Raw genomic sequence first — 15,029 nt, 5'->3', positions numbered from 1 at the left:
GATGTGATTTCCCACAAGCATGATGATTTGTAGGAAGATGACGTGATTGTTCACAAGGATGATGGTTTAGTTGATGCTTTTTCTAGTGAAGCTAACTTCATTGCAGATTTGATCAATCACGAAGAACCAATCTTGGCTCTCGAGCCTAGGTTCAAAGAACCTCCTCAAGAAGAACCGATCTTGGCTCTTGAGCCTAGGTCCAAAGAAACCTCACAGGAAGTACTATGTGTTCGAATGATTAGTCAGCACGCATTGTTCGAGTGTTTCATTCGTGATCGTTTCTTGTATTTTAGTCAGCGTCTTTATGTGATCCCTTTTCATAGGCATGCTATATTGTACGTTGAGCACGATTCACTCATCAATGAGCACGGATGTATGCGGATGACTCATGAAAAGATGAAAAGTATGCATTCAAGGAATTCAAAATCTATGTCTCTTCTTTGGATGACACAGTTGTTGACAGAGCACAAGAAGGATTGAGCACCAAGCATCGGCATTTCCATTGTGGCAAAGGCATTTCCATTGTGATTTGCCGCAGTTGATAAGGATAGATCAGAAAAACAAGATTAATTCTCATTGTTTGCGTGTGTTTGATGAACGGTTTGTCACTACGTCTCTTTGTTCATCTACATTGCATGCACAATCTTTTCGAAGGAATAGTATTTTTCCAGTCACTTTACATGGAATGGGCATGTTCATGTTTTTGTATTGGGAAGTGGTTTCAAGAATTTTTAGCCTCGGAGATTCTTGAAGAAGATGGACGCATGACTATAGATGAAGTTGAAGCATTGAAGGAGCCACAAATGACTTTGTGTCGCTTTCGGTGTGGCCCAAAGAAGCAAGAATTACAGACCTTTATGATGTTCAAGTATCGCATGACCCACGCATCAGAGTGGGCCGGTGAAGAGTCCTTCACAGGATTCCAGACGCTGTTGGCGATCTCCCTCGATTTCATACAATTCGGTACCAGTACCTCACTTTGAAAAGGAGGGGATGTCACGTGACACATCCAACCCTATGTGTTCGTGGACAAGCTACAACATGACTAGGGTTTAGTTCAGTCAAGTCAGTCTAGATTAGGAAGTGATCTGGTACTTTTGTGAGTCTGTTCACAGACCGTGCATGTCCAGACACTTAGATTAGATGCATATCCTCTGGTTGTACACAGCATGATCATCAGATTTCAGTTAGAACCCATCAGGAGGATTTTTACAGTGCATTGTCACGTGACACATCCCAACCCTATGTGTCTGTGGACAAGCTACACCATGGTAGGGTTTTCGTCAAGTCCAGTCAAGTTAGATTAGAAGTGATCTTGCACTTTTGTGAGTCTATTCGTAGACCGTGCATGCCCAGTCACTCAGTGTAGATGCATATCCTCTGGTTGCACCTTGCATAAGCATAAGCATTTCCATCAGATTCCATCAGAGTCAGTTTGGGGATTTTTCAGATGACTTTATCCCATTTTTCCTTATTTTTGACATTTTTCACTTATTTATTAAGTGACTTTTGTTGGGTACTCAGTAGGGCAAATTGGGTAAGTTAATTTATAAGCAAACCCAAGCTAGCACTAATTGGCAGAGGAGCAAAGACACAACAGGCTTCTCCAAGCAACAGGTGTCCCACCCTCTCTCAGCAGAACCCTCTCCATTCCCTTGGCGAGGCCACTCCCACAAGGCCAGCATTTCCATCATAGACTACCTCTCCCTCCCTGGTGTTTCCAAGATCTGCCATCGCCCAATCCATTGGCTGCCTAGCGTTTTCATCCCATGCAACTATCGCTAGCAAGCAAGAAGAGCTAGCGTTTTTGCTTGGTCAGATCAGCGTTTCTTTGGCAACTACTAACGCCAGAGAAAACCACAGCCAAGGCAGCGTTTTCATCAAGCAATTGCAGCAGATCACCATAGCCGGGTAAGGGTTTATTAAGCACTTGAAAACCTGCAAATTCAGCAAGAAACCCTCTGCTGTACCAGCGTTTTTCAGCAAGGAACTTCTCCCCAAAAACGCAGCCAAAGAGCAGATGACAGCAACATTTTTCATCACCTTGTCGACCCCGACAAAACAGTCATTTTTCAGCCACTAAAACAGCGAGAAACAGTCATTTTCAGCCACCAAGCAAGTCACAGATTTCAGCCTAAGTCGCCGTCGTCATCACCGTCGTCGTCATTGGCATAGTCCCATTGCATTCGCATTGTACGCTTTTGTGCAATCAAGTAGACCACTCTCGCCGACGAGAGTGGGGCCTTCGGGGGAGGGTTTTACAACCTCTTGGTGTCGTATCTCTTCTCTCTCCTTCTCTTAGTCTCATTCACTTGCACGCACAATCCACTCACTTTGTTCGTGACCACATCACTCTACAAGACGGAAAGCTCTCTCTTTCCCTAAAGAACTAAAAGAAACCTTGAGCAATAAAGATCGCTAATCTGGAGAAAATACAACATTCATTCTGCTGCACCTTACATTGGTATCAGAGCTTTGGAAGTGTTCTGCATTACTCAAGGAAAGAACCACAAGAACCACAAGAATTTTTTTTTAGTTGCGATCGCACGAACCAAAGTTTACTTGGGCGTGGCGATTCCTAATCGTGTTTTGTTGAAGAGTGACAAGAATCCCAAGAAAGAAAGAAGGGCTTGTCCAGCCTCCCCTTGTGTCTCTTTTCACTCATTGAGAGCGGACCGTGCACTTAGCGGCCGGCCAATCGACGTGAGGTGGGAAAAAGCAACCTTGGTGTGAGCGCAAGGCCGCCAAGGGGTGCGCCCGCAGAAAGGAGTAGAACTCGGGTGAAGAGAAGATCCTTCTCCAACGCGATTTGCAAGCGAAAGAACCCCTCAAGAACCTCAAGACTCTCAAGAACCCAAGTTCCTCGCGAGCTTCAGACCCCAAGATCATAGTGCATGGTCGTCACCCGAAGCGGCACGGATACTTTGCATTCAGGTGATGAGCATGAGAGAGGCGACGAAGGATTTTCCCCACCAGGAGATTTTTCCAACCCTTCCCCTTCGCCATCTACGCCAGACCCTATGGAGGCAATGATGAAGCAAATGATGGCCATGATGGATAGACAGGAAGACAAGCGCCTTGCTTTAGAACGCGAGCACGACGAAAGAAACGCAAGATTGGCCGCACACAAGAAGCAAATCGACTTGCTCTCGAACGAGAGCGCGCTGAACGAAAAGAACGCAAAGCAGAAAGGGACCCCGAGCGAAAAGCTCAAAGGGACATTCGTAATCAAGAATTTATTTTCCATGTCCTAGCCTCGAAGACCGAACCACCCAAAGATCGTGGAAGTTCGTCAAGTGGTGCAAGCCACGACGTGGATTCCAACCATCCAGTTACAGAAAAGTTGACTTTCAGTAAGTATGACGGTAAGATGGATGCTACAGTTATTCATTCTTGGTTGCATCAATTTAATGCTTATTTTGCGACAACTAAGAAAACAGGAAATAGCAAAGTTTTGACTGCAGCTATGTACCTTGCTGGTGATGCCATCAATTGGTACCATGCATGGCAAGAGGCACAGCTAGCCGTGCACCTAGAGGCAACCGACGATTTCACGCCCCTCTCTTTTAGTTGGGCTGATTTCCAAGACAAGCTCAAGGCGCGGTTTATGCCACCTCAGTACCTTGCACGCTTGAAAGAGGATTGGCGTAATCTTAAGCAACATGGTATGCCAGTCATGTCTTTTTCTAACCGTGTTTTGCAGCTAGGCACTCAACTACGCAATTCGGATGATGAGCGCAAAGAGGCTTTTCTCTTTGGGTTAGACGAATACATCAAGTTTGATGTTGAAGTCTTTGACCCGGCGGATCTTAACAAGGCGGTAGCAATCGCTCTCGCCCAAGAGATGAAGCACAACAAGGGAAAGCCTAAGGAGAACAAGTCTTTTCAAGGGACATCTTAGAATTCTCAGACCACACAAAATGGTAAGAACAGTAAGAATGGTGAGAATGGAAATTCTTCTAGCCCTTCTTCCTCTAATTCCTCGGAAAAGAACACTAACAATGAATCTAAGGGTAAAGCTAAAACACCTGCAAAACCTAAGCTAACCTCTGATGAAAAAGCTTCTCAAGGAATTATAGGAGGATACATCACGGCGGAAGAACAAGTGATTTATGCTAAAGAAGGTAGATGTTTTCAATGTCACATTAAGGGTCACATTAAGAAAAACTGTCCGAAGACAGTCCCACTTAAAGAACCAAAGGCACCCACAACTACCACAAACTCTGTCACAACACAACCAATATCTTCTCCTGACTCTTACACACACATTGATGAATTTCTCTTGAAGTGTTATGGTCATGTAAAAGGACAACGTTTCATCATATTGTTTGATCCAGGTAGTATGCATGATGTGATTAGTCCCCCTCTTGTTGAGAGAGCTCGCCTAGAGGATAGTCAGAAATCTCCTCTCGAGGTTTCTGGCTTCGCTCCTGGTATGGACTCTCTCATCACGAAGGAGTGCCTTGATGTGATGTTTACCGCGTTCAACAAGCTTCTTTTCGAAGGAAATTTCTGGTGTCTCCTCTCTCAGGACGTGATATGATTTTGGGCATAAAATGGTTTCGTGAACTCAACGCTCTCATTGATTTTGAAGCTAACACTCTCATTTTACATGCCAAAACTGATTCCCCCCTCACCATTCGTGCTGAGGAGGGCTTGCATTCTTTGCCTCTCATCTCGCATGTTCAGGTAAAGCGTGAATTACGACGAGGAGCATAAGCGGCATTCATTTATGCTGCCCCAGTTTCCCAGAGCATTCAGGCTCCATGTAAGTATTCGGAGATGTTTACGAAATTTAAACATCTCTTTTTGCAGGATGATCTTCCACCTCGTCTCCCACCGGAGCGGCCGGAGGACCATCGCATCGAGCTTATGGAGGGAGCGCGGCCGGTTAGTAAGGCTCCCTACCGTTTGAACAAGTCACAGGAGGAAGAGTTAGAGCGACAACTCATGGAGTTGGTGGCTAGAGGATTCATACGTCCGAGTGTAAGTACTTTGCTGCCCCTATTTTGTTCGTTCGCAAGAAGAATGGTTCGTCTCGTTTGTGTGTTGATTACAGGGCATTAAACAAGATGACCGTCAAGAACAAGTTTCCGATGTCTCGCATTGAGTATATCCTCCATAGGCTCAATGGGGCAAAGATTTTCAGCAAGGTTGATCTCAAAAGTGGATACCATCAGGTTCGGGTATTCAAAGGCGACATTTTCAAGACCGCCTTTCGCACCGAGCGAGGGCAATGGGAGTATATTGTTATGTCTTTTGGATTGACAGGAGCCGTGGGTACGTTCAATCGTCTCATGGTAGGTCGTTTTGGCGATATGGTAGGCGTATGTGTGTTTATCTTTTTAGATGATATTCTCATATTTTCTGCATCGTGGGAACAACATGAAAGAGATGTTGAAAGGGTACTAAGTCGTTTGGATGAGTGTCAGTTGTACATTGCAGCTAAGAAGTCTGAATTTTTTCTTACTGAAGTCACTTATCTGGGTTATATCATTTCTGCAGAAGGCGTCAAGCTCGAACCCGCGAAGGTGGAACAGGTTCGTAATTGGGATTTGCCCAAAACTCCATATGATTTGCGTTCTTTTCTTGGTTTATGTCAAGCATATAGTTCGCACATAGAGAATTTTGCACGCATTGTTGCACCTATGACTGATGTTTTGAAAGGGGTAAAGACTCGCCGCCAGCGCGTAGACTTGTCCGAGGCAGCCATTGAGGCTTTCGCAGCTCTCAAGGTTGTGGTGACGGACGCTCCGTGTCTTATCCTTGCTTCTTGGGATGATCCCTTTGAGGTATGGACGGATGCGAGCAATGTTGCCATAGGCGCTGTGCTCCAGCAGCATGGTCGCCCAGTAGCTTTCCTTAGCCGGAAGCTCAATAGTGCGGAAAAGAATTATTCAGTTTATGATAAAGAACTTTTGTATGTCATTCACTCTCTTAAGCATTGGAAGCATTTTTTGTATGGTAGAGAGTTTAGAGTACGCACAGATCATCAAGCCCTCAAGTGGCTGTAGTCTATGCCTTAGTGTACATTGGAGTGATTGCCAAGCGCGGTGGTCACAATTTTTTGAGCAATTTGGCGGTTTGATTGAGTATGTGCCTGGAAAAGCTAACCTTGTTGTAGATGCGTTGAGTCGCAAAGGACAGATTTTGGCTCTTGAGTCAAGAACCACTTTTTCTATACAGGGTGAGTCTTTCGACAGCATGAAGAATCAGTATGCAGATTCGGAGTTTGGTAAGTATTGGTTGCAGGCTCTTGCTTCCCAAGGGCCCAACAACTATCTCATTCGTGATGGATCGTTATTTTTTCGTCGCCTCTATGTGTGTTGCCCTCTCTCAGGCAAGCCATATTGCATGATGCACATGACTCTCTCACGGGTGGGTACAGAGGTATGAACACCACATTGGAAAAGATTGAACGATTTTTCTATTGGCCTAAAATGCGAAAAGATGTGTTTAGTTATGTCACACATTGCACTATATGTCAAAAGGTGAAAGCTCCTCGGGGTAAGCAGCAAGGCCTCTTGCTGCCGCTGCCTATTCCCGAGGGACCTTTCCAGGATATCTCTATGGATTTTGTGACTAACTTACCACCAAGTCAGCATTCAAGGAACACTCAATGTTTAACTATTGTTGATCGTTTTAGCAAATTCTGCATGTTGATTCCTTGTAAGGCCACAATTACTGCACAGGATGTTGCACGATTGTTCATAAAGCATTGGTACCCCCTCTGTGGTTTGCCAAAGTCTATTGTTTTAGATAGGGATGTTAAGTTTACGTCCAACTTTTGGTGTGCACTCTTTGAAAATTTTGGCACAAAGTTGAATTTTTCATCCGCTTTTCATCCACAGTCAGATGGTCAAACGGAAATTTATAATCAGTTGGCTTGTGATGTGTTGAAGTCTTATGTTCATGATCAGCAGGCTCAATGGGAGCTCTATCTCCCATTGGTTCAGGCTATTCTCAATGATTTCTTCTCTTCTGCTATTGGTCGAACTTCGTATGAGGCAGCTTTTGGCCGCCGATTCCAGTCACTCTTGACTCGATCGGTCAGTCAAATGCCTGATGCTAATGCTGAGAGTCAGTCATTGGATGAGATTTCTGAGAGTGTGAAGCTTTGGCTAAGCAAGGCTCAGGAATCTTATTCTCGACATGCTAACAAGCATCGTCAGGAGGTCTCGATCAAGGAAGGAGATTGGATGTATCTACGAATTATGAAACAGCGTCTTAAGTAAGTTGGAAAGAAATGTCCTAAGTTATCTTTTCGTATGTATGGTCCTTTTCCAGTCATCAAAAAGATTAACGAGGTTTCAATGAAATTGCAATTGCCTAACTCATGGTCTATGCACAACGTTTTCCATGTTTCTTGGTTGAAAGTGTTTCAGGGAACACCTCCAAAGGACGTTTCGGAAGAAGAGGAACCGGAGATCATCGATGAAGCAGAAGTCATGGAGCCGGAGCAAGTCTTGTTGCATTGGTTTCGCCATGGTTCGAAGAAACAAGTACGACAGTATTTTTTGAAGTTCAAAGATCGAGGAACCCATGAAGCGGTGTGGGTAGACGAAGAGTTCTTCAAGGATTATCCAGAGTTGTTGGCAGACTACAAGGAAGCCATGCAGCTCGATGCCAGTACTTCACTTTAAAAAGGAGGGGATGTCACGTGACACATCCCAACCCTATGTGTCCGTGGACAAGCTACACCATAGCAGGGTTTCCGTCAAGTCCAGTCAAGTTAGATTAGAACTGATCTGGCACTTTTGTGAGTCTATTCGTAGACCGTGCATCCCCAGTCACTCAGTGTAGATGCATATCCTCTGGTTGCACCTTGCATAAGCACAAGGAAGCCATGCAGCTCGATGCCAGTACCTCACTTTAAAAAGGAGGGGATGTCACGTGACACATCCCAACCCTATGTGTCCGTGGACAAGTTACACCATAGCAGGGTTTCCGTCAAGTCCAGTCAAGTTAGATTAGAACTGATCTGGCACTTTTGTGAGTCTATTCGTAGACCGTGCATCCCCAGTCACTCAGTGTAGATGCATATCCTCTGGTTGCACCTTGCATAAGCATAAGCATTTCCATCAGATTCCATCAGAGTCAGTTTGGGGAATTTTCAGATGACTTTATCCCATTTTTCCTTATTTTTGACATTTTTCACTTATTTATTAAGTGACTTTTGTTGGGTACTCAGTAGGGCAAATTGGGTAAGTTAATTTATAAGCAAACCCAAGCTAGCACTAATTGGCAGAGGAGCAAAGACACAGCAGGCTTCTCCAAGCAACAGGTGTCCCACCCTCTCTCAGACAAGGCCAGCATTTCCATCATAGACTACCTCTCCCTCCCTGGTGTTTCCAAGATCTGCCATCGCCCAATCCACTGGCTGCCTAGCGTTTTCATCCCATGCAACTATCGCCAGCAAGCAAGAAGAGCTAGCGTTTTTGCGTGGTCAGATCGGCGTTTTTTTGGCAACTACTAACGCCAGAGAAAACCTCAGCCAAGGCAGCGTTTTCATCAAGCAATTGCAGCAGATCACCATAGCCGGGTAAGGGTTTATTAAGCACTTGAAAACCTGCAATTTTCAGCAAGAAACCCTCTGCTGTACCAGCGTTTTTCAGCAAGGAACTTCTCCCCAAAAACGCAGCCAAAGAGCAGATGACAGCAGCATTTTTCATCACCTTGTCGACCCCGACAAAACAGTCATTTTTCAGCCACTAAAACAGCGAGAAACAGTCATTTTCAGCCACCAAGCAAGTCACAGATTTCAGCCTAAGTCGCCGTCGTCATCACCGTCGTCGTCATTGGCATAGTCCCATTGCATTCGCATTGTACGCTTTTGTGCAATCAAGTAGACCACTCTCGCCGACGAGAGTGGGGCCTTCGGAGGAGGGTTTTACAACCCTTGGTGTCGTATCTCTTCTCTCTCCTCTCAGTCTCATTCACTTGCACGCACAATCCACTCACTTTGTTCGTGACCACAACACTCTACAAGACGGAAAGCTCTCTCTTTCCCTAAAGAACTAAAAGGAACCTTGAGCAATAAAGATCACTAATCTTGAGAAAATACAACATTCATTCCACTGCTCCTTACATGCAGAGACCTATTTTTCCTATTTTTGACATTTTTCATTTATTTATTAAGTGACTTTTGTTGGGATACTGGGTAGGGCAAACTGCCTAAGTTAATATAAGAAAACCCAGTGCTAGCAATTCTGGTAGAAGAGGCAATAGGAACTTCGCGTTCAACAGGCAGCTTCTTAGCAAGATCCCTCACCGGCGATAAAACCTAGTGTTTTCAGGCATCAAAAGGCCCAACATTTTTGCATCAAGATCAGCCTCCAGTGTTTTTGCATTGCAGATCAGGATTCAGCCTCGGCCACAGCACAACAACAGATCAGCCCTAGTGTTAGCAAACTCCACAACAACAGCAGATCAGCCCTAACGTTAGCAGATTCCCCCCGCAGATAGGAGAATTCAGCCCTAGCGTTTTTGGTTGCAGATCAGCCCTTGGCGTTTTGCAGTTCCATTGCGACAAGATCCACAGTAGCATCAGCGTTTTCAGTTTTCAGCAGTCAGACATCGCAGAACAAGTCCCGAACCTTGCAGATCTCACCTTCCTGCAGCAGATCCTCGCAACACGGTCAGATCCCGCAAAGTTCGTAGTTTCAGCCCGGAAAACGCAGATTTCAGCATCTGCGTGCGTTTTCAGCATCTGCGTTTTCGGAGCGTCGTTGTCGCATCGTCGCCATCGACATTGTCACCGACAGAGAGTTAGAATTCAGCAGATAAAGATTTGCAGATTTCAGCCATTAGCATTTTCAGATTTCAGACCATCTCGTCGTCGTCCTCATTGTCATCGACATCGTCGGCAAGTCCAAGCATTGTAGAGATTTGTGCAATCAATAGTAGACCGCTCTTGCCATAGAGAGTGGGGCCTTCGGAGGAGGGTTTTGACAACATTCTAGTGTCGTATTCTTCTCTCTCTATCTCTCAGTCTCAGAACCTTCATTCACAGTGTTCATCCACTTTGTTTGTGTCCATTGCACTCTCTCACTAAAGGAACGGAAGGCTCTCCCTTCCATAAGTAAAAGGAACCCTTGAGCAGAGTTCGGAACACTCATCTTGAGCAGAGTTCAACATTCATTTCCGCTGCACCTTACACCACAATGGCCTGTTGCAAAGAATCCGCAATAGTCATACATACCCCGCGCTGGATGCCTCTAGGTCCAAATGCAGCTGACCAAAAAGTCTCATCGTCCACGCAAAAGCTGACCACAACGTCTAATGCGGTTCTCACACAACAGATGCTCCTGTAGCATAAGAAAGTCAATTTCTTCTCCCACAAGGCATCGCTGAAGCTCCTGACGCAGTCGGCCCCTCTGACGCTGAAACTGGGGCCCACCTAATCCCTGTACATTCCATGAGACGATCTTCATGCGGAGCGAGAGAGAACTGATGCTGCCGCAGCAGCTAACCGTGCTATCTTCGAGGCTGGCTTGGATGGGGAGTAATCCGTATCCGAGCGTCCTCGAGATAGGCGTGACTGCAAAGAGTGTCTAGCCCGAGCCCAAGTAGACCGAGGCGTGCGTAAAGCAACCTCCTTTGTCCAGGAGTCCTCATGTATGTGTACATAGCATGGCGGGCTCTGCGAGTCAGCAAAAAAGTGAACCACAATGTGTCTACATCCTGCTGCGTCTGGAGGTGTCACAACAAACTTGGCCAATGGCCAAAGAGTCTGAAGCAAGTCTTCCCTAGGTCTCCCATGTGATGAGAGAATTCTAGGGCCTATGTCTGCAGCCACTCCAACACTTAGTCTATAGTCCACTCAGCCTGGTCCGTGCCGCATGGGGGAAAAGCGAAGCCAACCGCTGAGTCCAAGGCCTCTATCCCCTTAGCTGCAAGGAACAATACTTGAACTCTGAAGCAGGCTGCCTCAAGGTCCTGTGAGGGGTCGCCGAGAAATCGTGTAAAGTCGTAGGCAAAGAAATCCCAACGGCGATGAACGTCGAAGCTCGTCGGACCACGAGGAACTGCTGCAAAGGGAGACGTCTGCACCAGAAGAGGGGGTCGCAAGAAAGGTTGTCCCTCTCTCGCTAAGCGACTCGTGGAAAAGGCGCTGCAAGAGATCTCCTAGCAGCCGAGGAAGGCCCTACCCCTTGGGACGGCTGCGGGATTAGAACGGGAGGGGGCGAGAGAGCAGGGGGAGAAGGGGATTGACAAATGTAGGAGGGCGAGATGGAGAGGCAGGGGGGGGGGGGGAACTCGGGGAGAGGAGGGGCGGTCGAGGGTGAGGTTGGAGCAGGGACCTCGTCCTGCTGAAGAGGGTCGAATCGGTTCCCCGTGGGAACCCACTACTGCTAGGTAGGAGCGTGAGGACCACTCTGAGTGCCAGGCTAGCGCGGTGGCCCCTGCCAACGTCGACCACGAACCTGTTGCCAGCCCTCCTCCGCTTGAGCCCTAGGCTCGGAGGATGGCTCTGTCTGCGTACTCTGTGACTCTGCTTGCTGCTGCTGACCAGCCCTTGAGGGTTGGGGCTGGGCCTGTGGTGTAGGTCAAGGTCTCCTCCGTGGACAGGCCTTCGCAAGATGGCCCATCTGTCGACAAGTGAAACAGTAATTCGGGAGGCCTGAATACTCCATGCTCTGTCTGAACCAACCTCCACTCACATGAGGAAGTAGGATGACCTTGGGGAGAGTGTGGGTGTCCCTAACCAGAACACGTACTGAGGGAATGCCTGCCGCCTTGGCAGCTACTGAGGCTGCCGTGCGAGATGTCTCCAGGAGAGTCCCTATCTCTGAGCCTATCTTGGACAAAAGTGGTAAGTACTCCCTCCTCAAACCAGTAAAGCAGACAGAGATGGGAAGGTCTGCCTCCTCTACCAGAACATCTGAAGCTGGGTCAAAACCATGTCTCCACTGTCGAAAGTGGGCTCGAACTGCTCGGATGGTCAAGGGGCTCATCGCGATGACCTTGGACGCCATCTCGGAGGTCTCAAACTCTATCTGATAGTAGCCGGGCTCGAGGAACTGAACGTCCAAGATCTTGCCCACCTCTGCGAGAAGGCGGGCCCGGAGAAGATCACACAGCTCTCCTCTGTTGGGTCTGGTGCCGAGAATCTTGCAGATGACAGAGGTCACCTGCAGGCGTTCCACCTCTGCGGCTAGGCTCGCTTGCTCTGTTGGTGAAAGAGTAAGTCGAGTGGTGGGCTCAGCGGGGTCGGGCAAGGGGACTTCATTGAAGTTCCTCTGTGGCGGAGCTTGAGCCTCCATCTGTGTCTACTGCTGTGAAGAAAAGGCGGAGAAGCGTCGACGAGGGGGGAAGCTCCCGCTGGACCAAGCACGTCGAGGGTGCTGGCGAGGCCCGACAAGCAAGAGTGGGTAAAGTGTAGGCGGGCAAGGCAAAGGGCTAATGGAAATGTGTAGGCAGGCGGGCGGGCCAGCGGCGGGGGATGGGCGGGCAGCGGTGGGGCGACGGGAAGCGGGTGGGGCTGGTGACGGGCAGGCGAGGGGTAGCGGGCAGCGGGAGGGGCAGTGGGCAGGGCAGAGCGCGCAGGGGGCGGGCAGGGGGACTGCACGCAGGAGGAAGGGCGGAGGGGTTACACGAGGGCGGGGGGGGGGGGGGGGGGGGGGGTGGCGGGCAGCAGCAGCGAGCTCTATTGTTTCTTCTAAATTTCTAGTCCTTTCCATTCTTACAAAAGTTTATCTAGGCGCATTGCATAATTGATCACTTTCTGCTTAAGAGTTTGTAAGTTTCTTCACTTTGCTCATTGGTGGATGCCAGTAACTGACTTAGTGAATTAACACCTGCTGATAATAAATGGGGGTTTTAATTATATGAACACACATATGAACTGGTTGTAGCGATCTTTAAATAAAAAATATAGGCTAATTGGAGTAATTATGAAAGTGATGGGATGTAATAGTTGGTTCGGGTTGTTAGCTAAATTGTAGCAAAATTTTATTACCATTAGCAGCTATGTAGTTGATGTGTCAAGTGGTGAAGGAAAACCAGTCCTTCGGTGGTGGGAGATGCTTATCATCTGTGCATGAGCATTCTCCAGGCCTAGTGTTTGGGGAATATTGGGTTGCAAACATCAGTTTCTCTCTTCAGATTCTCTTCCTTTCATAGAGTTCTACGAGTGGAAGTAGCTGGAACATTTGAAATTTTGAATCTCTTGTTTTTTGAAATTAGTTGGAGAAAGGAGTCGAGACTCTGTTTGAAAGTTTCAGTAGGTTGGATTCACGAATTTCTGGTGTTGGTCAAACAGCTGCAAGAATTGGTGATCACTTACAGGTCTGGTAAGATCTTCCTTCTAGTATTCTTACTGTTGGATAGGTTCTTTCTATGGCTTTCTTGAGAGGTAACTACATGTTTCTGAAACTCCACATTTTTTTGCTTTCGTCAGAGTGCAGATGCTCAAAGAGAAACAGCAAGTCAGACAATTGAGCTTATCAAGGTATGGTTGTTGAGGATCAAAGGAGCAGGATGCAAACTATGTTAAACTTTTGGCCAGGCTTATTTTTTTAATTTAAAGCATGGTTTTCTGTTTTCCATGCACTTTAACTAAAAGCTTTTTTGTTTGTTAGTACTTATAGCATGGTTTTCTGTTTTACATGCACTTTGACTGAAAGCTTTTTTTTTTGTCAGTACTTGATGGAATTCAACAGTCTTGGAGATTTGATGGAGCTCTCTCCTTTATTTTCGGATGATAGTCGTGTGGCTGAAGCTGCAGCTATTGCCCAAAAACTTCGTAAGCAGATTTTTTTGTGTTTTGTAAACCTCGTCTCTAAACATGCAAGGACGGTCTTTTTCCAAAGTAATGTAGAATTGTCTCGTAACAAGAGCAACACGCTTGCAGGTGCTATTGCTGAGGGAGACGTTATTGCAGGAGGGCAAGCTATAGGAATGCCTTCTGCTAAGGGTGCATCAAATCCCAATCGAGGATTGGAGGTTGCTGTAGCTAACCTCCAAGATTATTGTAATGGTAATTTTCTTTTGTTTCACGAAACAGCTGCAATCATATTACTTTGGGAATTCCTGAATATATTATGGACCATGATCTTTACAAGTGCTCTTCTATTGCAAAATTGGCTGCACTTGTGTCGATAGAGCTTGAAAATCGGTTACTGGCGCGCTTCGATGCGGCAGCTCAGAAAAAGGACTTAATGCCTATGGCTGAATGTGCAAAAATCTCGTCTCAGGTAATATCCGTCTCTTGGAAGCTTCTGAAAGAAGACTCTTGCAAATTTTTTTTGTTTGCTTCTGTGTATAATGGCAAGTTTACAGACATGGCTTTTTGAGAAATGGTTACCTTTCCCTTTATGACCTAAGAGGGATAACGCAGAAGGTTATTCATCTTTCTTTGCTAGTATGTACTTCACGCACTCAATATACCTTATGAACGTACCTTCGCATTTCGGGCATATGAGACATCAATAGAGGAAACTATCAACATGAAGATTGGGAAGTTGTCTTAAATGCCTCATATCGAAAATGTGCTTTTAGTTGCATATGTACTCAACATTAAACAGTTTAAGGCGGGTTCTGCCAGGCCCTGTGCAAACCACTCCTAACCACAAAGAAGGAAAAAATATATATATTTGGTCGAACACGAGAGTAATTCTCCATCTTTCATGTAGCCGATAGCTCTTTGATTGTAACCTCTATTGAATTGCTCTGTAGCACTGGGAGTTTCCCCCTGTGATCTGTATTCCTATTGTTGCTCGCGTGCCGATGCACCTCCACATTATTTGCTGCCTGCGCCCGCTGCCTTCAGGGCCTGCCCTCCATTGTGTGCGGAATTTTCTGTCTCGCTGATGCTGCTCGCTATGGCTTCACACACACACACACACACACAACCCCCCCCCCCCCCCCCCCCCCCCGCTTGGGCCAAAAAAAAAAAAAAAAACTTCTCCTTCCTCAGGTTTCCCATCCAGATCTGTGCGCTTGTGATGGCTCATTTTGTTTTCTGTTTTGAGTTGGTCTTCTACACAGTTTTTCTTCTTATGGTTCCCTGTTTGCTGTCTGTTTTC

At 46.6% G+C, this 15,029-nt stretch overlaps 1 protein-coding gene across 1 annotated transcript in view; it reads left to right on the top strand.

Annotated features, from left to right (window-relative positions):
• The window catches only part of SEC10 (exocyst complex component sec10), a 107,592-nt gene that overhangs the window by 15,242 nt on the left and 77,321 nt on the right, over positions 1-15,029 (top strand). Inside the window, exons 4-8 of the mRNA XM_086489012.1 lie at positions 13,189-13,290; positions 13,403-13,453; positions 13,645-13,747; positions 13,856-13,981; positions 14,107-14,198. Coding sequence (XP_086345138.1) covers positions 13,189-13,290; positions 13,403-13,453; positions 13,645-13,747; positions 13,856-13,981; positions 14,107-14,198 — 474 coding nt within the window. The remainder of the gene's footprint in view (positions 1-13,188; positions 13,291-13,402; positions 13,454-13,644; positions 13,748-13,855; positions 13,982-14,106; positions 14,199-15,029) is intronic.

This window comes from Adiantum capillus-veneris, chromosome 18 (genome assembly GCF_014529385.1).
Source record: "Adiantum capillus-veneris isolate H3 chromosome 18, ASM1452938v2, whole genome shotgun sequence".
Classification (NCBI taxonomy): Eukaryota; Viridiplantae; Streptophyta; class Polypodiopsida; order Polypodiales; family Pteridaceae; genus Adiantum; species Adiantum capillus-veneris.
The sequence above is the reverse complement of the archived record's forward strand: the minus strand, read 5'-3'. Positions and strand labels throughout refer to the sequence as shown.